General features: G+C 37.3%; 1 protein-coding gene across 1 annotated transcript in view; it reads left to right on the forward strand.

The window, feature by feature from the left end:
* LOC307010858 (CUB and sushi domain-containing protein 1) overlaps positions 1-23588 on the forward strand; it is a 605591-nt gene that overhangs the window by 478141 nt on the left and 103862 nt on the right. Inside the window, exons 31-34 of the mRNA XM_079635929.1 lie at positions 13459-13575; positions 16136-16249; positions 18169-18264; positions 21988-22191. Coding sequence (XP_079492055.1) covers positions 13459-13575; positions 16136-16249; positions 18169-18264; positions 21988-22191 — 531 coding nt within the window. The remainder of the gene's footprint in view (positions 1-13458; positions 13576-16135; positions 16250-18168; positions 18265-21987; positions 22192-23588) is intronic.

The raw sequence follows: 23588 nt of genomic DNA on the forward strand, positions 1-23588 counted from the left end.
TTTGTTAACAAACAAGTATTCATTACTTCAATGAGCTCATTGTTTCTGCCTTAAATTATTACATTGTTTAAATTAATAAATGTTTAGCTAACTGTGATTTTGTGCATTTCTAAAAACACAAAACTTTACAGTTACCTCTGTTAACAGATCACTCTAAATTGTAATGTGAACTCGTGCATTTTCTGTAAAGCTGCTTTGAAACGATGTGTATTGTGAAAAGCGCTATACAAATAAATGTGAATTGAATTGAATAAAAAACACACAAAGCAGGATAGTACCGTAATCCAAACAACTCCAGTTGATGAATCAATGTCTTCTGAAGCAAATTGATAGGTATAGATAAGAAAAATCCTGACATTTTAATCTTTTTAAACTATAAACCATCACATCCATTGGTTTCACTTTACGATGGTCTCATTTGCTAATGCATTAAATAAAGTGATATAACAATGAGCAACACATTTTCACAGCATTGATTAAACTCTGTTAATGTTAGTTCACAGTGTATTAAATTACGTTATGTAATAGATACACATTTTTTTTCTCTAAAAAAATATTAGTAAATGTTGAAATTAACATTAACTAAGATTACTAAATGTGGTACACTTTTTGTACATTGTTAGTTTAAATTAACTAATCTAGTTAACTAATTTTAACAAATGAAACCTAATTGTAAGGTGGGGGGACTGAGTATCCCTTAAACAGTAAGTGAACAGTATTAGAAACATAGACATCAGTTTACCTATTTGGTCCCACTTTATATTAAGTGGCCCTAATACCTGTGAACTTACATGGTAACTACAGTGTAAGTACACATTAGTACATAGTATCTACAACTGTATTATTAGTGGAACTACACGTATGTAACAACCCACGTAATGGTATGTGTAAGTACAAATGTGTAACAGGACATTGGTAACAACACTTTTTTCACATTAGTAAGTACACATGTGTAACTACATTTTGTATTAACAATATGTAGCCTATTTGTTGTTCCAATTCCACATGCAGTCTTAGATACTGCAGTTACCAGTTTGGGTATAAATGTATTTAATTTCCAACAAGTGGACAGTTCCTATGGAATTATCATGTAACGACACTGATGTACACTACAATTACCTTAACAATTACACTTTATATTAAGTGGACAGTTCCTGAGGAGTTACCATGTAACACTGGTATCACAAGGTGAAACTTTAGTTGTAATTCAACATTAGTCCTGCCAGTCATAAATACATGTATTCCAAACTGGTAACTGCAGTATCTAAAACTGCATGTGGAAGTGGAGCAACAAATAGGCTACATATTGTTGTTACAAAATGTAGTTACATAATTACTGTTACACATGTGTACTTACTGAAGTAAAAAAATGTTGTTACCAATGTGCTGTTACACATTTGTACTTGCACATACCATTCTGAGGGTTGTTACATATGTGTAGTTACGCGAATGTTACAGCTGTAGATACTATGTACTAATGTGCACTTACACTGTAGTTACATACTATGTGCACATGTAGTTACCATGTAAGTTCACAGGTATTAGGGCCACTTAATATAAAGTGGGACCATTTATTTTCTTACATTTATTTTGTTAAACAAATTAGCTTATTCAGATTTTTTTTTTCATAAGAAAAACAAAACAAAACTGAATTAAATTAAATGAATAAAGAACTGTTACAGCTACAGTACAATTAGAGCTCAACCATGATTTATTTATTTAGTTAGTTAGTTTTGGGTAAATGTTAAAAATTAAGCAAGAGGACCTGCTGATTAAGTTATTTAACATACATTAACGTAGCGAAAATTTGATTATAACCGGAGGTTGATTTTTCTCAAGAAGGTGGTTGTCATGGTGACTTTATCCCTGTACCTAATTGCATAGTCTGCTACTACCAGTCTACTAAATCTGCTATTGTATTGGTCTTCCTTATAGAAATCATTTTAGGTGGAATGTGATTGATATTATTTAGCAGGAGCTGCACTTTGTTTTCTCCCCATTTTATTCAGATTCCTATTAGCATCCTTTACTCCGAGCAAAGAAGTGCTAGACCAGATACTTCTTCTTGTCAAAAAAACACAAACCGTTTTGAATTATTTGTCAATGTTGTATGGATCTATATCCCATCATGCTGAAAGGTAATGGTGTAAAGGGGGGAGGGAGGGGGGGGGGGAGGGGGGGGCAGAAGTGATGTCTAAAACTTTCCGTTATTCACGAAAATAACGTCACACACACACATGAAAGAAAGAAACCCCAGACAGTAAAGCTGAACAATGTTTTTTATATTTCCAAAAACCTGAAATTTTCTTCCATCTCAGTGTGAAATTGTAGGTTTCTAGGCAAATCTCCGAACAAAAGGCACAGTATGTGTGTGCTTGTATTTGCGTATGCCCACTTGCACACAAACACGCTCAACTCGCTGTGTGTGTGTGTGTGTGTGTGTAGCTCCAGACAGTCTTCTCATGGCGAGTGTGAAGGGAAGGTGATGTGATCAAAGCTACAGGAGTGAGTTTGATATGCAGAAAACAGGGAGCCTCAGCTGCATTCTGACACCAGCTTTTCATGAGCTCACAGAAGCATTGTGAGGCAGATGAAGCAACAGACCTGTGGGTGCCAGAGCCCAGAGGCTTTAGCATGGGACTGATGTGCGAGGAATCTCAATTGAAGATCATTGTTACTGAGACCTGAGGGATGAAAGGAACACAGCCAGAGCAGAGAGATCACAGATGGCATGGACTGTGATTTTGGAAGGCCGGGATATTCATTGGCATTGAGATAAAGGCAAATACGAGCAGAGTTATTCTAGGGTTTAGGTACACAGAGAACTTGCTTAGTTCTAATCTCACACTCTTTCGTTATTCGACACAGTCGGTGGCTTTCAGGAAGGGCGTTTTACAAATAAAAGGACTTCTTTCTCAATTAAAATTCAATTAAATATCTAGGTTGTTATTTCTTAAAGCAAAGCATTGACATATTTGTACAACAGTATTAATATTTAAAAATGACTTGTGGTATCCATTAGTGGTGTACCCACCATACAGAAAGCCATTCTGTTTTGAAAATCAAACTATATTAAAGTATAGTAGTAACTATAACAAAACCATAGTAAATTAACCAACCAGTAATAAAAGTAGTATTAATACAGCCAACTTCTTGAAAATTACTGTATGTTGTGATTTTCTGTAGCACGGCCCAGAACATCCTTAGCAACCCACTAGCAACCATCCAGCAATGGCATGACAAAAACCTAGAGCACCCTAGTGGCCATCTACCTTGTCCTAGCATTCACCAACCATAATAAAAGCAACCAGTAATAAACAGGTCAATAAGATATTTTGATTAATGACATGGTAACATGTTCGTTATGACACATTGGTACCTTTTCAAATGTTAAATGAAATAGCCTCAATAACAACCTAATATTACATATATATGATATCATGTTATACCATGGTTTTTACCATTTGAATACTTAATTCTGATAAAGGTGTGCATTAAAACCGTTTAATGCACAGTTAGTTTAAGGCAAGGCAAGGCAAGGCAAGGCAAGTTTATTTATATAGCACATTTCATACACAGTGGTAATTCAAAGTGCTTTACATAGAAGAAATAAAAATAAAAATAATTACATAGATAATAAAAGAAATAAGAATAATTAAAACAGTTTAGAAAATAAAATACAGTGCAAACAGTCGGACGAACAGTGGCACAGTGCTCATTCAGTAAATGCAAAGCTAAACAGTGGTAATTCAAAGTGCTTTACATAGAAGAAATTAAAATAATCAAAAGAAATAAGAATAATTAAAACCGTGTCTGAGATGGAAGTGATTGAGCAGGTTTGCGGTGCCACTGGACCTACAATCCAGGGACGTCCTCTGCTGGGGTGGTGTACCACACCAGTATTGCCCCACTGGGCCCCCACAGAGCACGTTTCACTTTTGCTGTTTTAAACAAACAGCGAACCTCTATACTCTCCATAGTATAGATAATCTTCACTCGCCTCGTCGGAGTGAAGCTCTCCCGTTCCCCTTCAAAATCTCTTCCAATCAGACAGCCCTGATAATTAATAATCACCCCTATCTGAGATGGAAGCGATTGAGCAGGTTTGCGGTGCCACTGGACCTAATCCAGGGACGTCCTCTGCTGGGGTGGTGTACCACACCAGTATTGCCCCACTGGGCCCCCACAGAGCACGTTTCACTTTTGCTGTTTTAAACAAACAGCGAACCTCTATACTCTCCATAGTATAGATAATCTTCATTCGCCTCGTCGGAGTGAAGCTCTCCCGTTCCCCTTCAAAATCTCTTCCAATCAGACAGCCCTAAAAATTAATAAAATCTTCCTGAATCACAGTTTGGAAAATAAAAAAATAAAATAAAATACAGTGCAAACAGTCAGACGTATTTTATATCGACCGGTAGCTATTATAGATCTTTCTTTTAAAAGGATCTTCTTACGACTTACATGCATCAACTTTCTTTTCTCTTTCAATCTTCTTACCATCTATCAACTTTCTATTCTCTTTCAATCTTCTTACGACTTGCCATGTATCAACTTTCTTTTCTCTTTCAATCTTCTTACCATCTATCAACTTTCTATTCTCTTTCAATCTTCTTGCCATCTATCAACTTTCTATTCTCTTTCAATCTTCTTACGACTTGCCATCTATCAACTTCCTTTTCTCTTTCAATCTTCTTACGACTTGCCATCTATCAACTTCCTTTTCTCTTTCAATCTTCTTACGACTTCCCTGTATCAACTTTCTATTCTCTTTCAATCTTCTTTAATTCTTTAATTCTTTAATTCTATCAACTTTCTATTCTCTTTCAATCTTCTTACGACTTCCCTGTATCAACTTTCTTTTCTCTTTCATTTACTTGCACATTCTTTTCACTTTCCTTAGCCCAGCATTCACATTCTTAGCTCTTTCTCAGACTAAAACTTTAATATCGAACAGTGGCACAATGCTCATTCAGTAAATGCAAAGCTAAACAGATGTGTTTTGAGTCTGGATTTGAATGTGGCTACTGTAGGAGCACACCTGATCTCTTCTGGAAGCTGGTTCCAGCTGCGGCTGGCATAATAGCTAAAAGCGGACTCTCCTTGCTTTGAGTGAACCCTTGGTATTTCTAGTTGATGTGATCCTAATGATCTGAGTGATCTGTTGGGTTTATATTCAGTGAGCATATCTGCAATGTATTTAGGACCTAGGCCATTAAATGATTTATATACCAGTAATAATACTTTAAAATCAATCCTAAATGTGACTGGAAGCCAGTGTAAAGACCTGAGGACTGGTGTGATGTGTTCAAATTTTCTGGTTCTGCTTAGGATCCTGGCGGCAGCGTTCTGTACGAGCTGCAACTGTCTTATGGTCTTTTTGGGAAGGCCAGTAAGGAGTCCATTACAATAATCCACCCTGCTGGTGATGAAAGCATGCACAAGTTTTTCTAAGTCCTGACTGGAAACAAAGCATCTAATTCTTGCAATATTTTTCAGATGATAGTATGCTGATTTAGTTATTGCTTTGACATGACTACTGAAGCTAAGGTCTGACTCTAGAGCCACACCAAGATTCCTGACTTGATTTTTAGTTGTTTGACCTCTAGAGTGGAGGTATGCGTTCACCTTGAGAACTTCATCTTTGTTTCCAAACGCAATGACTTCAGTTTTGTCTTTGTTTAACTGAAGAAAGTTTTGGCACATCCAGCTGTTTACTTCATCAATGCATTGGAATAGGGAGTCAATGGGGCTGTAATCGTTAGGCGATAGGGCTAAGTAGATCTGTGTGTCGTCTGCATAGCTGTGGTAAGAGATTTGGTTCTTTCTCATTATTTGGCTCATTGGAAGCATGTACAGGTTGAATAGGAGTGGCGCAAGAATTGAGCCTTGAGGAACTCCGCATGTCATGGATGTCCACTCAGACTTATGGTCTCCTATACTCACATAGTAACCTCTCTCTTCTAAGTATGACCTGAACCATTTTAGGACTATCCCAGAAAGACCCACCCAGTTTTCCAGCCTGTCAAGAAGTATGTTGTGATCAACAGTGTCAAAAGCAGCACTGAGGTCGAGTAGCACCAACACTGATAATTTGCCTGTATCAGTATTTAAGCGAATATCGTTAATTATCTTTATGAGCGCTGTCTCTGTGCTGTGATGCGATCGGAAACCAGATTGAAAATTGTCAAAGTATCCATTCGAGCTTAAGAATTTGTTCAGCTGATTGAAAACAACTTTTTCAATGATCTTGCCAATGAAAGGAAGATTTGAGATCGGTCTATAATTGCTTAATATAGTCTTATCCATATTACTCTTTTTCAGGAGGGGTTTGACAACTGCAGTTTTCAGGGAGTTTGGAAAACTTCCAGAGAGAAGTGAGGCATTTACCACTTCTAGCAGATCTGCTTCTAAGCTGTTTAACACACTTTTGAAGAAAGATGTGGGAAGAGCGTCAAGGGCGCAGGTTGATGTTTTAAGGTGCTGTACGGTTTCTTCTAAAATTTTGCCATCAATTTCTTTGAAATCAGACATAGTAACTACTTTCTCAGGTTGTGGTCTGATCTGTCTGACCCCAGTGCAACTCAAGGATGTGCTGATCACCTTTCTGATATTATTGATTTTCTCAGAGAAGAAAGAAGCAAACTCACTGCACTTGCTGTCTGAGAGCATTTCACTGGGAATCTGGCTCGGGGGGTTTGTCAGTCTCTCTACAGTAGCAAAAAGAGTGCGTGTGTTGTTTAAGTTGCTGTTAATAATATTTGAGAAGAAAGTCTGTCTAGCTTTACCTAATTCCATATTGAAAGCATGGATGGTGTCTTTGTAGATGTTATAGTGGACTACAAGTTTTGTCTTCCGCCACATGCGCTCTGCTTTTCTGCATTGTCTTTTCATATTTTGCACTGCTGTTGAGTTTCTCCAAGGTGCTTTTTGTCTACCACTCTTCCTGACTTTCACAGGAGCAATATCATCAATTACACTTTTAACTTTTGAGTTAAAAGAATCAAGGAGAAAATCAACAGAGTCAGCAGATATGCTTGGTGTTAAAGATATAGCCTTCATAAATAGTACACTAGTGTTCTCATTTAAGCATCTCTTCTTGACAGACACAGATCTAGCTTCAATGGCAGGAGAGATCAATATATCAAAGAAAATACAGAAATGATCAGACAGTGCTACATCCTTAATAACAATCGATGAAATGTTTAGACCCTTACTGATAAGTAAATCTAGAGTGTGTCCACGATTGTGTGTCGGTCCATGTACATGCTGAGTCAGATCAAAAGTTTTTAAAACAGTTTTGATTTCTTTTGCCATATTGTTTTCTGCATTGTCTATGTGAATGTTAAAATCTCCAGAAATAGCAAAACAGTCAAACTCTGAGGAAATGGTTGATAACAGTTCTGTAAAGTCCTCAGAAAAGGCTGAAGAGTATTTTGGAGGCCTGTAAACAATTATAAGTAAAATGCGTGGAGCACCTTTTAACACAATACCCAGATATTCAAAAGACGGGTAATTACCAAATGATATTTGCTTACATTGATAGACATCTTTAAAAAGAGCAGCTACTCCCCCACCTCTCCTACCCGCTCTGCAGACACTCATAAAAGTAAAGTTAGGAGGGGATGTTTCATTGAGGACAGTTGCACTGCAGTTGTCTTCTAGCCAAGTTTCATTTAGAAACATAAAATCCAGGTTGTATGTGGTTATTAAGTCATTGACTAGAAGTGATTTGTTTTTAAGTGAGCAGATGTTTAAAAGTGCTAACTTGACAGTCTTACTTTTTGTACACACAGCAGTCTTAGTTTGGCGTGTAATAGGCACCAGATTAGATGGGTTTGCTGTACGGCTTTTGAAGGCCTTAGACTTTCTATCATGTAATCGAACAGCAATAGAGAAAGATACAGGCACACAGGGTTCCCGCTTGTTCTGTAAACATTTGAGAAAGTTACTGTTATCATAGCGGGGACCCGGCACATATCAATGAGAGCTGGTATCAGTTGTTTTTAGTTCACCTCGAGCAGAAGGAGGAGGGTGTGAGCCCTGTCGTTGTGGCAGAGCCCGAAGAACTCTTGCAGGAGGAGGGGGAGGGCGAGCGGGGCCTGCAGGCTTTGGTGGTTTTAGGGCCTGCTGTTTTTTGGTTGATATCTGGGGGCTTGCAAAAGAGTGGGATAGTTTGGTTCCAGCATAGACCAGTTTTTCCATTTTCTCTGAGAAGCCCAGAAGTGGAGATGGTGGAGATAGAGATAGCGTGTCTGGTGAGAGGGGCTGTTGTTCTGGTGTTATCGGAGGCTGTAATATGCTGTCCTGGTTTCCCTGGCTGTTTTCCAGGAAGTCGTCCTTGGGTGCTGAATCTTGGAGCAGTTCTAGTATGTCACAGTCTATCTGTGGTGAGCTCTGTGGGCAGGGCTCAGCTGAGATTGTGTCCGTGAGCAGAAGTTGTTGTGGCTGTTGTGGCTGAGTTTAAGTCAGTTTAACCACTGTTCTATATTAATGCACTGCTTTCATTGATGCACACACTCTCACAGTGGGAAAGAGTTGAGAAATCCTTCTAATATGCTGATTTGTTGCTCTAGAAACCCACTCAACAAGGAGCATGGCGGCCTCTAAGACTATTCTGTCAGGAGTTTCGCTTCTGGATGTATGTGATGCGGTGGGCTGGTCCTCTCCGCACACATTTGTGATGTTCTACAACCTGGACTCTACACTGGGGTCCCAGGTGCTCTCGCCTTAGTGCTGCTCTCCACGATATCACATAAAACAGACACTTGTCATTATAAACGTTCCCACAGCGTCATTCTCCACGTAGCGAGAGTTCCCTTTGTAGATTTGAAAATAATGCTTTCCCCGTTATTGTTGAATCACGGAAGCTACACCAGATATTATTTTGCCAAGAGATTTCTATTTATTATTTTATACATGTACCAGAGAGAGAGAAACAGGCTTAGAAGAATAAGGCTACATGACAGGCGGTCTTCATTCCAGATTTCTCTGTTCTCCATTTCCTCACCCCATCATGCCAGCTGTAAATGGTTTCTCTTTGGGTTTCTCCTCCCTCACCCCCTCATGTCTCTATTTCTCCTTCCTCTCACCCCATCATGCCTCTATGTTTCTCTGGAGTGGTGTACAGTAAGGATTGAGCTTATATACACCACTGAGTGACTTTCAACTTACTTGTAAGGTAGAAAAACATGTTGCTTAAAGGGCACCTATTATGGAATTTTGAAATTTACCTTTCATGTAGTGTGTAACATAGATCTAAGTGAACAAAAACATCCTGCAAAGTTTGAAATATGAAAGTGCACCGTATATAAAGTTATTGTCTTTCAAAAGTAAGAGTCGAATCGGAGTCATTTTTATGAATCGTTAGAAGACCGAAGCTTTTTCTCTGACTAGATGACGTCAACTTGTCAAGTTATTTGAATATGACACGCCCACTTATTGCGCTCCAAGGCCAGCAATATATCATGAAAATATCATGGCGACGATACGCTGTGTTCTGAAGTGCGACTCAAAAGCCAACTTTTTTCATCTGCCCAAGGAGGAGCATTTGTGGCTACAATTCATATAACTATACCACAGAAGTATAGTCCGAGCCTTGTGCTTTCTTCGCGCCATTTTGAAGACGATATTGCTTTTTAAATGCAATCAAACTTGGATTTGAAACTTGGAAAAGCCGGCTGATATTGAAGGAAGGTTCATTTCTAAGTGTATTTGCATCAGCTTCCTCCTCCGTATCACAACCTGTAAGTGTTATTAATAATTGTTGCTTTTATATTTTATGTAGCATGCTTAATAATTATTTTGTTTGTTGTGTAAGCACCGTTTAGCTTCTAGGTCTTCAATGACAATTGTATTGAGAGATATGTGAAGTGTTTGTCGTTGTTTTCGGAGTTGTCTTAAAGAATAGAATAATACCTCGTAGTAACGTAACTGCATTTTTTTTTTTTTTTTTGTAAAAACGTTATGTTTATGCATCGGGCTAATGCAAACAAAGACTGATTGTGCTTTTACAATATTAACTCTGGGCTATGCTCGCTAACATTAAATTCTTTATCTTATTTTTAGTTTTTTACTTAACTACAAACTACAAAGCAGTGGACAATAATCATTATTATAACACGATTTAATTGATAAAAGCATCACTGTACTTCGTGTTAAACAATAAGTATTATCTCTGTAAACACTGCTGGGTCATCTGACCAATCGCAGATTAGTGTCGCGCAGAGGAGGGGTTTGCGAAAACGAGTCGTTGAACGAATCATTTGGGAGTCGGTGAGCAAATCAGGTAAAAATAAATGCATATTATACGAAAACAAAAGTGTTTTTTGACATTGCATGCACGTAAAACTGTTGTTGGGGACTCCCTAAACAACATTAGGAACATTTTAAATGTCATAATAGGTGCCCTTTAAGTTTAAAATGGAACGTATACCTCATGCTTACACATCCACTTTCCATATTACGAAACTATCCTCGGTGTATACATTCGTGGTACATTTGCAACAGTTGAAAAACATTAATTTCCTTGTAAAGAACATACCAATGTATCATCATCATCGGAACATCTCTGCTCAGTGAACGTCACATAGCACACATACTTACTGTATATGCAAAATATATATCCCATATTTCTCATCAGCACACATGTACAAACATACACTTACTCATAAAACACATTATGAAATTATTATGAAAATGAATAAAGAAAAATAACATTAAACAGTAACATTTTAGTCTTCACCTTGAAAGGAACACCTCGCTTACGACTGCAACCGTGGTTCCCTGAAGAGGCGTCACTCAGCCATACTTCCTGCCTGTCAGTGACTTACTTCAGCCTATTAGAAGCTGACATTCCACTTTAGGCATTACCCCAAGTCCCGTTACCCCATTGGACTGATTTCACACGTGCTTCTTGATGCAACCATGCAGAGCGTTCCTACAGTGTCAATTTCAACGCAGCGCTTCATTCCCTCTTCAGGGAAGCAAGGCTACTGTTGTTAACTAGGTGTTTTTTTTGACCAGCTAACATAACTGGAAATGGCTGACACCAGAAAGCTTGCACATTTAAGGTAAAATGGCTGTCTGTTCTTACGTTAAAAATAAGGTGGATGCAAGTAACCCAATGATCAGGCTTGCATTGATTCTGCACCATCTGCATAGCTCTACAAATCCCTGGCCTGTTGTGTGTTCGTTTATAATATTTGTTGTGCTTAATATGATTATACTTTGAAATTAGCAATCTAGCTAAATTTAACACATTCTATATTTAGCCTACTGCAAAATTTAAATTAAATTCACATTTATTTGAATTAGCGCATTTATTCACATCTAGCTAAAAATGTATTAATTTAAACGATTCAATCATTTAAGGCAGAAACGACGAGCTCATTGCAATAATGAATTCATAAATGTTCTTTCCGTCAGTGCAGCGAAACATCTGCAGATTTGGGCCTGGTAATTAATAACTTTGAGTAATATGAGTAATACAATTATTATTGGTCGACTGATATGATTTTTTTTAATGACCAATGTGATTGCTGATATCTAGAGAACAGGATGTCTTACACTGATATACTGCGCATGCAAATGAATGATAAAATTGCATGCATAACATTAACATTTGCTAATATAAACCCTTATTTTTCATATCCTAATGGAAGGGGTTGGTAGCACTTCTGTTAATCGGCCAAGCAGGCTCAGCTATTGACTAGAGTTATCGCCAAAATGTGGGCTGATTTCTTAGAATAAGATCCCCAACACTGCTTATTACAGGTGGTCCATCGGTTACAAGGTCACACGCAATGGGCCAGGTGTGACAGAAGCACTGACATTGATTAATATCTCCACAAATACTCTTTGCTGACCTTCTCAGCCTCAAATTTTCACACTTGGCACTCTCAGTAATCCTCTCGGTGACCTTTGTGGTTGATTTTCACTTGTTTTTCCTGTCATGCACAGTCAAACACCTGTAAGTGTTTAGCCTCTACCCATTACTATCATGATAAAGAGATAACACACGCCAATGCACCAGCACACAGATGATTTATAGTCTTCATTGGCTGGTCCTCCTCAATACTCCCTCCTCATGCTCAGACCTGAATTACGAATCCGTTTGACTAAAATGCCTGTCAGAGGCTATAGCAATTCCAACAACCTTTCCAAGCGGTTTGTATGATGTGTTAATTGTAGGCCATTCTAGCAGTGCTACCTTAAAGCTGGTTTGTGCAATTAATGTCAAGCTCAAGCAAATTAACCCTGCTTGTATAAAGGTATGTACATTTTCCAATATCTTGTTATTGACTTTCTTGCTCCAATAAATGTTCAGGAGTTAAGTCAACCGCTTGCTGCAGGATGCAATGATTTGGTGTCATTAGCTTGTGCGAGTCCACACAATACTCAGACCCACAGGGCCAGAATTACAGTTACTGTTGAGTTGTTATTAGCAAGGACTACTTCTGTCTTTGAAGTGAATCATGTACAGTAATTGATTATTACTTTATTGTTTAAAACAGCAGTGTGTCAGTCAAAACAGCTTTTTTTCAATTTCCTCTGGTAATTACTCCACTTACCTGTTATTCAAACAGTGCCTTTTTTAAAAATAAGTTCTGCCTTGCAATCGTAAGTTTTTTTTTAACCTACACATTCAGCAGGGAATCGTTTTTTTTTTCTTTGCATCAATCATTCGTTTGTAATGCCCTTCAACGTCAGCAAACACAGGCAACAATTAAGTCATCATGCAGATTAGGGGTTTCAAATATGAGGATATTATTATGTAAATAAATATGTAAATCACTATACTTTCACATCATTGCATATAATGCATCCAAGTGTGTTTATATCATAAATATATTATTGTATAAAATCCATAATTTATCACACATAAATGTGTTCGATGTGTAAAAGTAAATATGACTTTTATTTTTAGCATCAATGCATCAGTTTATATTCGTTTATTTTAGCCAAACTTTGTGTAGTACTAAGGTATATGCAACTGCTGACGGGTAAATCCCCTGTGCACTTCCTGTCAACTGATACATCTATGCACACTTAATCCCAATGCCTTTTGATTTGCTCTTTGAACGTATAGCATGTACAATTTAGAATTAAATTATAATGGTCAAATATGGACTTGGAAGTGCGCTAACAAGCAATTGGAACTAACCTTAGGCACATAGAATGACCTGAAACATTAGAGTCTATAACACTCAGACATGTGACAGACTGACTCCAGAAAGCACAAAGTATGGTACATTTATTAGATCTGACCTAGTATCATAATGGAAAAATGACTTAGTTTGTGCTTTCCTCTTCTCCCTCTTTTGAAATTTGGAGAGCTCCCCCAGTCTCACCGGTCATCACATATCTAATACTGTACTAAAAATGACCTCATTACCTAGTGTCATATGGACTGAACAAGAGTAAATACAAGCCTTTTGTGTTGTTTTTCTCTTTCAGCACCATGCGGTGGGCAGTACACTGGATCAGAGGGAGTGGTATTATCCCCAAACTATCCTCTCAACTACACGAATGGCCAGACATGCTCCTACTACATCACAGTATCTGGAGAGTTTGGTAAGTAAATAAAGTTACGCACAAAGGTCACAGTTCAGTTCTTTTTAGTGTAATACTGAGTAATACATTGAAAATAATAAAATGGGAGTAATACTTACTTAAAAAGTTAAGACACAGTTTTCAGTAAATTTAACAAATCATGTTTTCAAGTTTGGTATATTTGGTATACTCTCTGTTTCAAGTAAATTTTACTCAATATATATATATATATATTTATTTGTATTTTTAGAGAGTACATTACAAACCCGTGGGAACGGATTGTGAAAGCGTGGGCACGGTTTATGAATTTGTGGGTACAGATTGCAAAAACTGGAGGCATGGTTTACAAATCTGAGAGCGCGGATTAGGAACTTGTGGGTACGGTTTATTAATCCGTGGGCATGATTTGTTAAACCGAGGGAACAGTTTGAGAATTCGTGAGTGCGGTTTATAAACTGAGCGGACGGATTGCAAAACCGTCGCCACGGATTGTTTTTTTTCTCTCCCACAGGTGACTTCCCGGGCTCCATAGTGAAGCATTAATTAATAAACTCAAATTATTTTGAATAATCTGTTTAACATTTCCCCATCAGCTTTTTTTGTTTATCTGTCAATGGGGAACCGTTGTGTCATAAATGGTGGAAAATTCCATCAATGGCAGGGGAAGAGTTCATTCAAGTGATGAATCCTCAATCCAAATGTTCTATTACAGAATTTGTTTATGAGTAAACTTAAATACATTTTTGGGCATACTTTATATCCACAACTGCTCAAAACCAGAATTTACTAAAGTCATTGCAAAAAAAAAAAAAAAAAAAACCTGCAGTTCATGCATAACAAATAGCAGTGCAAATAAGGCTTTAACATTTGAAGTTTGTGGAAGTGTTTTTGAGCCAACAGAAATCCAGTCAAACTGATATTTGCAGAGCCACTAGCAGTGGCCCTTCAGGTTTTCTGTACTGTTTGAGTATGAAGTGAGGGCCGACATCTCATTACAGAGGAGATAATAGAGTCATCGCAGTGGCCCGTATGACCCCTTTCACCCCTCTCTGCTTAGCTGGCTCTCACACCAGCACCTGACATGCACAGCATGCCTCTGTGATTTCCCTAGTCTTTCATTCCCTACCGTGTGAACCATGTGTCCTTTTTGGCAAGCCAACACATCACAGCCTCATCACTGGTCTCAGGTCAGAAGGTATGGAGACCAGACGTGACCAAACATACACATATTGCATACATTACAGAAAGAGGTTCATGATTTTAAAACAATAAAAAGGTGTACAATGATGTTAACACTCTCATACTTGGATGCACACTAATAGTAAAAGCACACAAAAGCTCTAACTGATTATTCAACTTTAGATTGTTCTTTGAACAATGTCAGTCATTAAACTAAGCATTAAAGGGGCTATATGTAATAATTGTCATGTATTACTTGCCTTTATTTTTGTGCCAATGTGTGAACAGCTTGTAGCAAAAAAAATTTTTCTAGGAAAATCAATTATGCGAAGTTTACGCTCGATCCCAAGAGCCTCTCTTCCTTTCTGTGATGCCTAAAGAGCCCTTCTCAACTGTAATGTCAATGTATCATGCAAAGAAATGGCATTAATTCAAACTAAAGTCTCACATAGCCAAATCTGTATAGGCTATACAAAGTCTTATGTATAAATATATAGTTTATAATAAATGTATCGTAGTGCAATTTGAATGAACTCATCTGTCGTCATGATGCTGGTGAAAGGCAGAGCTTTCTTTATGATCAGATGCTTTCTAAACGGCTACTTTCTCATCGCTGTCGTTTTTGTTGTGCGTTTATTTTGCCATTGAGAGGAAAACGCGCAGCACATATTTACATATTCATCTAAACGTCGCTCTCAGCTGTGTGAACGGCGTGTGGATGTCCGTTATCAGTATATCACTGCAAAGGTATTTCCTAAGACATATTTTTACTTCTAAGCACAGAACAAAAAACAAGGCAGTTACCGAACATTCAAAACAAGGCAGTGTGCTGAGCTTAATGCGCTCGACGTATACAATAAGTTACTGGCTGCAGCAGTTCACTGTATGGCCACCAGGGTCGCTAATAACAACGGTTTCTGAATTCTACATATAGCCCCTTTGAGTATTTGTAGCAAGTCAACAACCCAAGTCATTTGGTTTATTTAATTAAAAAAGAACCAGCTCAGTCAATCACAAGCAAAAGCTGGGCTCTTGATTCCCACAAAGCTCTGTCATTTGTTTTCAGGACAGCTTCCGCAGTGGTATAAGTGGTGTTCTGCGGTATGAGTTTACGGTTTATTCACAATTTCACGCCATGATTTCTGTAATCAAAATCTTCTATTGTAATGAATTTAATCTCATGTGCCACTTTATCTAGATGTGGCTGATGTGTCTAGGCTATACATACTTCTGTGCAGACTGCATATGAACACTTATAAAACCATCAGCCTGAAATACGAGTGTCAATGGGAAATTTATGTTTCTTTTATTCTTAACTCATTGTACTACTTTTGTTAGTGTCCTCTTCCCAGCAGTGGTGATGATAGTAACACGCTCTGTGTGTTTCATTGTGTTTCCTTAGTGGTGTTTGGGCAATTTGCCTATTTCCAGACTGCCATGAACGACTCCGTTGAGTTATTTGATGGGCCCAATCAGAATTCTAGGCTGCTAAGCTCCCTGGCTGGATCTCATTCCGGTAAGTAATGGCTTTACATTCACCACAGTTTTGTTGCTTTGAGTTTGCTTTGAAATGCACAGAACCCGTTGAAAAGAAGCAAACAGGCATATACTGTATGGCTTTTTAAATCAGTGAAAAGACAATTGAGCAGTGAACGAGGTCTCAAGTGGGGTTTAATGGCTTCTTTCCAAAGGGGAAATGCAGAGGGAGTATCATTTCTGGAAAGCGTCTGTTGATTATTTTGTATTTGTATTTATTGTTTCAAATTTCTGTTATACAGTATAGTGAACACACTTTGTCAGGCTCGAGCCTAAATAAATAATACTTTGACTAAATCATAAAAACAAAACAACCAAAAAAAACACACACATTAGCACACATAAGTCAATCCGAAAGTATATGCTAATCTACAGTATATGCTAATTTTCTTTTTCTTGCAACAAAACTATTGACATTTTAGATGCAATTAAAATATTTCAAAAAGTTAAATGAAACTGAAACAAGTTAAAATGCAGTTTTAAATGTTTAAGTGAAACGGTACCAAAGTTGTAACCTACAGTAATAATGCTTCCACCTTTTGAATCTATTTTACTTTAACTATGATATAGATCGAGATTAAAAATAAGTTCTGATAAATCCTGTCTAGATCTATAGTTTTAAAAATAAATCTAAGAAAAAAAAAAGCCATTGCATTAGACAACACAATATAAAAGCAAATGGAATCGGCAGCTTATGCTAATTTTTTTCTCAGAAAGAATTTAGTTAGAACCATATTTTTATAAACTTGATCCTTGTTTGCAGACTTTAAATAAATTGCTGTTTTTTTTGTTGTTGTTTTTTTGTTGATAAATAAGTCGGTTCTCTTCAAGTTCTTAGCGGTGTCCTATCAGAGTAACCACAGGTGTAGAGAATCACATTACCTATCACCATGATCCACTAATGTCTGGCAACCAGTGTCAAAAAAGTGTCAAAATACTTTTTGTCCTTGTTCTAAACCGTAGGTTTATCATTTCAAACCTAAATAATAATAAAAAATATTGTTTGTCATCAAAGCATCTTCTTTTAAAATGAATGCTGCTTGGTTTGATATTTTGTTATTTTATTTATTGATAATGACATTTTAAGTGTGGCTTAAGAGTTCAAATACTTTTTGGACCACTGTATTTATATCAAGTTCAAATCTTAAATCTGGGATCCATGTTGTCGGTTTTGCCCTTTGGTTCTAGACTTGTTTAATTCTTTCTAAAACGAAAATGTTATCCTTGCAGCTTCCTGCTGAATTATTGCCGGTATTATTGAGTGAAAGGTAATAAAATGCCAAGAACAAGAAAATCACGGCTAATTCCACAGTCTTTGCAGGATTGATGGCGGCCATTGCACACAAACTGTTTGTATGGCATTTTTATACTGTATATCTTCATGGTCTGCTGTGCAACATTATATTCCCATGGGAAGCGCTGTAAATTCATATCATTTCTATCTCAGCTTTGTGAGCAGTGGGCCAGAAATCTTGACAGGCCACTCAATTCATAGTTAGAGTGTTTAACCCTCCAGGCTCAACTGTAGTGTTCGGTTGCCGTCTATATCAGCACTTTGTTTCCTCCTTTGGATACAACTTTGTAAAAGTACACTTTGATTTTGGAAAAGCTCATAGTTTAGCTCAAGGGTAAGTCAGCCTTTCGATTGGGGATTTTCTTTTAATGTACCCTCTGCATCTATGAACATGCTGAAGACAGCTGGAGTATTTCTTTGGGTATCCATCAGTTTTAGGCCCATTGTTGCTGACCTGCTCTCTCCACCCTTTGCCTTGGAGGCTGATCAGAGTTATTAAGCCATTCGTCACGCACACTACCTTAAGGCTAAAGTTTGTTGTGGCACATTTGCGTCCACAAGCAACTCTGAGAGATTTTAATGTCTGCCATATTGTGTTTTTGCAGGAGAAACCTTGCCCCTGGCCACTTCAAACCAAATCATGCTGAGATTCAGCGCAAAAAGCGGTCCATCTGCCAAAGGTTTCCATTTTGTTTACCAAGGTAAGCACACGCTCAACCCTCAGTCAATAACAGGTCATCGTGCAGAGCCAACACTTTGTTTTTTAATTTTCAATTCCAAAACATTCAGTTAGCCTTTGGTGTGTTTGTGTCGTGTATACATTGGCAGCGTGTATAGGGTGAAGTGTATATATTAGGAGCGTGTATAAAGTGAAATCACGGCTGTGTAGTGTAGAGCCGGCCTGCTGATCAGTATGCCTGAGCCCGCTCACTGTGGGAAATAGCCTTTATATTTCACACAGAGAAGTTAACAGCGCAATCACAATGTCATAACCAATACACAATAGAGTCAAATCAGGAAGGGGCTTGAATTTGATGTAATTTGTAATGCATTTAGCTCTGAGTAAAGCCGAATGGAAGAATGATTTGCACGCTGTTCTCATGAGTATTTTGAGAGTTGCCTCACAGTTTTATGCTTGGAGACATTTTCGGTAACACTTTCTATGAAGTCCATGCTTATAATTAATTAAAAAAATCAAGCATTATTATTCCACAAATATGTTTATATAGACTCATTAAGACCTATACTGCATTATAAGAACAGTTATAGTCACATTTATATTATTTTTATAATTACTTATAAGTCATGCATTTGCTTTTTCAATATGCTTGTACAGAATCCATTATACACTGATTTATAAATGATCACATATAAAATAGTTCCAGAGACCCTTATTTGCTGTACCAATTGGTTTGTCTTTAATGGCTAATGTTCGCATTAGAGGTCATGCAATCATTTGTTAAAATCTATATCTCCTCAGCCATATGCACTGTATTGCTTATAGCAGTTTGGAATTATACTTTAAAAAATATTGTTGTAGTGTTTTGCTAGTATGTAACTTTAAAAATATATATACAAAATCCAACTGTTTGTATTAATGATTTCTGTTTTTCTTTTCGTTATTGTATTACAGGAATTATTGTTCATTATTACATTTACAGATAAACAACTTAAAATGTATGATGAGCACATCTTCATGATTTCTTAACATTTGTTTTAGGAAAATTGCATCCTATGTTTTCACTTTACTTGAAGCCATCAATGATGGATTTATAGAGCTTAGTAACTGTATTATTATTTACAACATGTATTTATAAGAACACAACACAGATATTAATAACACTATATTCACTTATTTGACAGAAATGTATCTGTATTACTAAAATGTCATCGTAACTATATAATAACATTGCAATGCAGGCTGCATCTTTATATGTAACCACTTAGATCATAAGGTAGGGACACACCAAACCGACGCTAAAGAACTAACGCTGATGAACTGGCGCTGCGTTGTCACCTCGCGTCAGGAAAAACAAATCTGTGCTTGAACACACCGAAAGGACTACAGCTGACTGTCAGGTAGCATGTGCGTTCTGCGTCTGCGCGTAAAGGACATAACGGTCTATTTAAGTAGATATATTTGTCAAAAACTAAGGCTGCAGGTATACAAACCATAAACAAAACAGCGCTTGCTTACCGTTTTGGATATCAATCATCCGAGACATTAATTTTGTTCGTCTTGAGCTAAAGGATTCCAACGATTTGAGAGACTTGAGCCTGTGACGGACCATCAGGCCGATTGGGGTGAGCCTTCGTGACGTTTGTAGATGGGGTGGGTACTACCATCCCTCAACGTTTCAAGTCTCTACTACTTAAGCTGGAGCCACACTAAAATATTTTCAAAATGTGAGAGACCAAAATAATAGATTTAACCATTGTGTTCCTCTAGTGTGTGGAATGCCAAGATGTGACCAGGAAAGCACACCACACATTAACATATTCAATTCACAAACATCAGAGTCCCGTCTGTGAACACGGGAAATCTCGTAAAATCGACGTTCTACATTTGACGTTCTTCCGAGCAGATTCAGTCACTCTTAACACACCTCACACCACAGGAAAATCTGGTAAGATTATCTGTAGAACCAATAAAGATAATTGGGACTTTATCTAGATTTGTCAGAAGGGGAGAAAACGGTCCAGAATCGCCCTCAATATCTTGTTGCACCCAGCAGTGCGGTTTGGTTTGGTCTGCCAGTGCCCGATCACTTTTAGGGGGCAATACTGATCCTTGGTAATTCTAACAAATACAACAGGGTTTCAGTGCTACGTGCTTGAACCCCTAATAATAATAATAATAAAACATTTTTAAAAGCATTTTTTGGTTGAGCTATTTTTGGGGATGACATGAGGGTGAGTAAATACTTTTTTGCTAAACTGTTCCTTTAAATGACTCACCTATGAGGTTTTAAATTTCCCAGACAGCGGCAGGGTGCCGCAGGATGTGTGAGGCATTTTCCCTCGTTTTAAAAGGTGTCATAAAAGAGTATATAAATGACTCTTTTTAACTCCCTTTATCAGCTGCCTTATAAAAAGATACAATAGGAATTTTTCACGGCCGCATCATCGAGCTTTCACACACACACAGGGCAGACCACGGCAAGCCTGGTCTGTCTCTTTTCATATCTCCTCACCATTTTATAGCGTACAGCAATGGGCGCAGAGAGAACAGCGGGTGTGTGAGAAATGTTCTCTGACAGTTAGGACAGTTCATTTGGCTCATGGAGGTATCCAGGTGATGGTGGATGGTCCTACCAGCCTCTTCCTATATATCCACAGCCGTCAGATGAAAGTTAAGGCACAAATAGACAAAAAGAACCAAAGTTGCTACAATGTTCGAAAACAAAACCAGCAAAGTTCTCTGTGCTAGGGTCATGCAGATGCTCATACAATTGTACTACAGAAATACATATGTGGGTTTTCTATAAAAAAGAGTGCTAAAATAGTCACAGTGTACACTTCTGCACCGGGAAGCATACAACAGTAGGTTACAAACAAATATGGAACGTTATCTGTGTTTCAAAGTGAAATGTTGTTTTTAATTCATTCAATACTGAAAAGGGTAGAAAAAAAAAACGTCACTCTGTTTACCAAAAATAGAAATGGACCTTACCCAATAAATGTCTGCTGCTGTAAATATTTTTATAATGGCTTTATTAAAGTATTGAGCCAATAGCTTAACAACATGGTAAAAGTAAAACTCAGAGTTGAGTCGCCTATATGGGTTCTGTTAGCAGTATTATTTATGTATTTGTATTTATATTTGCCTATACTACTGTATCTCTCACGGCCCTCAACCTCGTCCTGCTCGCCACATACTGTTCGAACGGTTGCTTGTACATGTTCACCAAGGCTGAATCAATGTAGTACAGTAAAATCAGTAATATTGTGATATATTATATTAATACAATTTAAAATAACACTTTTTCCATTTTAATATATTTTAAAATGTAATTTATTCCTGTTTGAGCAAAGTTGAATTTTCAGCATCATTATTTCAGTCTTTATTGTCAAATGATTCTTAGAAATCATTCTAATATGCTGATTTGCTGCTCAAGAAACATTTCTCATTATTTTCATCAAAGTTGAAAACAGATACAATATATCATATTTTTTGTGGAAATGATTATACTTTTTTACAGAACTGGCTGATAAATAGAAAGTTCAAATGAACAGCATTTATTTTAAATTATGTATATATATATATATATATATATATATATATATATATATATATATATATATATATATATATATATATATTGTAACCTAGTTCATTGTTACTATATTGTAAAGGTAGCTTGAGCTTGAGCTTTTGGCACATCTGCCCCATTTTGATTAGAGATCTGTTTCCTGTCCACTAGCTGTTCCTCGCACCAGTGATACACAGTGCAGTTCCATCCCAGAGCCCAGATACGGCAGGCGGATCGGCTCAGAATTCTCAGCTGGCTCCATTGTTCGTTTCGAGTGTAACCCCGGATACCTTCTCCAGGGATCCAAAGCCATCAAGTGCCACGCGGTCCCTAACGCTCTGGCACAGTGGAATGACACCATCCCAAATTGTATAGGTAAGCTAGCCTGGATTTATCCAAGGAAAATGCACACTAGTCATGTTTTATTCAAGACTAAACAATTCATTGTGACTGAGTGTTAGAAATACAAAAAATATCCAGACAGTACAAATTCCATGTTACTTTTATTTTCTTGCTAACAGGTACCATCATTCAGATATTCATAGCCCCGTATTTTCTCAAGTCATAGAGAATGTAAATGTGCGAGTTTCCCATGATCTTCTGTAACCTTGAGGCAACTAATAAGGGTTAGGAATCCTGCTGGAGGACGAAATGGCAGTGGCCTCTATGAGGATTTAAAATGTCAGGCCTCTAGTTAATATTTCCTTCTATACTGCCATCCTCAAGGGTCTGAAAGCTGAATCCAAGGGCCTCTGGGCCACAGCCTTCAGTTCAAAGCCGTAACCTCCAGGCTTTAATACTGAGCATTTAACTGTCGCTGTATTCTATAGTGCTGTCACGATTTTATCACACCCAAGGCACATCCTCATTTCAGTCTGCTTTCAAATCTCAATTCCCCAGTTGTCATAAGTATTACAAACTGAAAGGTAGATATCTATTAAATATTAATAGAAATTAAATATATTTAGCTTCTTAGCTGCAACATAAAAATCATTCCACATTCATCCATTTCATCTATGAATTAAAGTCAACACGAAACACTGTTTGCTGGTCAGTCTGTAATACCTGAATAGAGATTGAGCCATAAATGTCATGCAACTAATTGCTCTGGGGCTGCAGGAAAGTGATGTGATATTAATCCTTTACAAGTTATGTGACGGTATCAGACAGGAAACATACACTGTGACGAAATCGAATACTTCCCTACTAAAAAAAAGTACGCTAAAAGAGTAGTCCGAATACATAATATTCGAAAATCAGTTGGCAAAAAGTCCCCAGATGAACTACTACTTCCGCCTTTACTTTCCCATGAGGCCACTGGAGAGGATATATTAATTGCAGTGAAGTGACACAACTGTAACAACATGGTGGATATAGTTTGTCCGAATTTCATTAATATATAGATTAATATTTCATATTCATACAATATAGAACATACTTTTTTTTTTAACTATAAGTTCAAATTCAAATGTAGCATACTAATCAGACACTATGCGATTTTGGATACCCAATTACTCTTTTTAATGCTTTTAAAGAGCCCTCCACAAAAATTCTTCAATACTTCTTTAAAAAAAAAAATGAGTGTTTTTTAAACATCCCTCAATGGGGAAAAAAAATTTGGAATCTACCAGGAAGTATAAAGCATGACATTGTTAATATGTTGAAAAAAGTACTACATAAGACAAGAAAACGCAACCCATTTTACTTCCGTAATTTGTCATTTTTAAACTTGGATTGTTGGTCATGTTGACTTATTAAAAACGTGGTTAGCT

The sequence above is a fragment of the Phoxinus phoxinus genome, assembly GCF_949152265.1.
Source record: "Phoxinus phoxinus genome assembly, chromosome: 14".
NCBI lineage: Eukaryota > Metazoa > Chordata > Actinopteri > Cypriniformes > Leuciscidae > Phoxinus > Phoxinus phoxinus.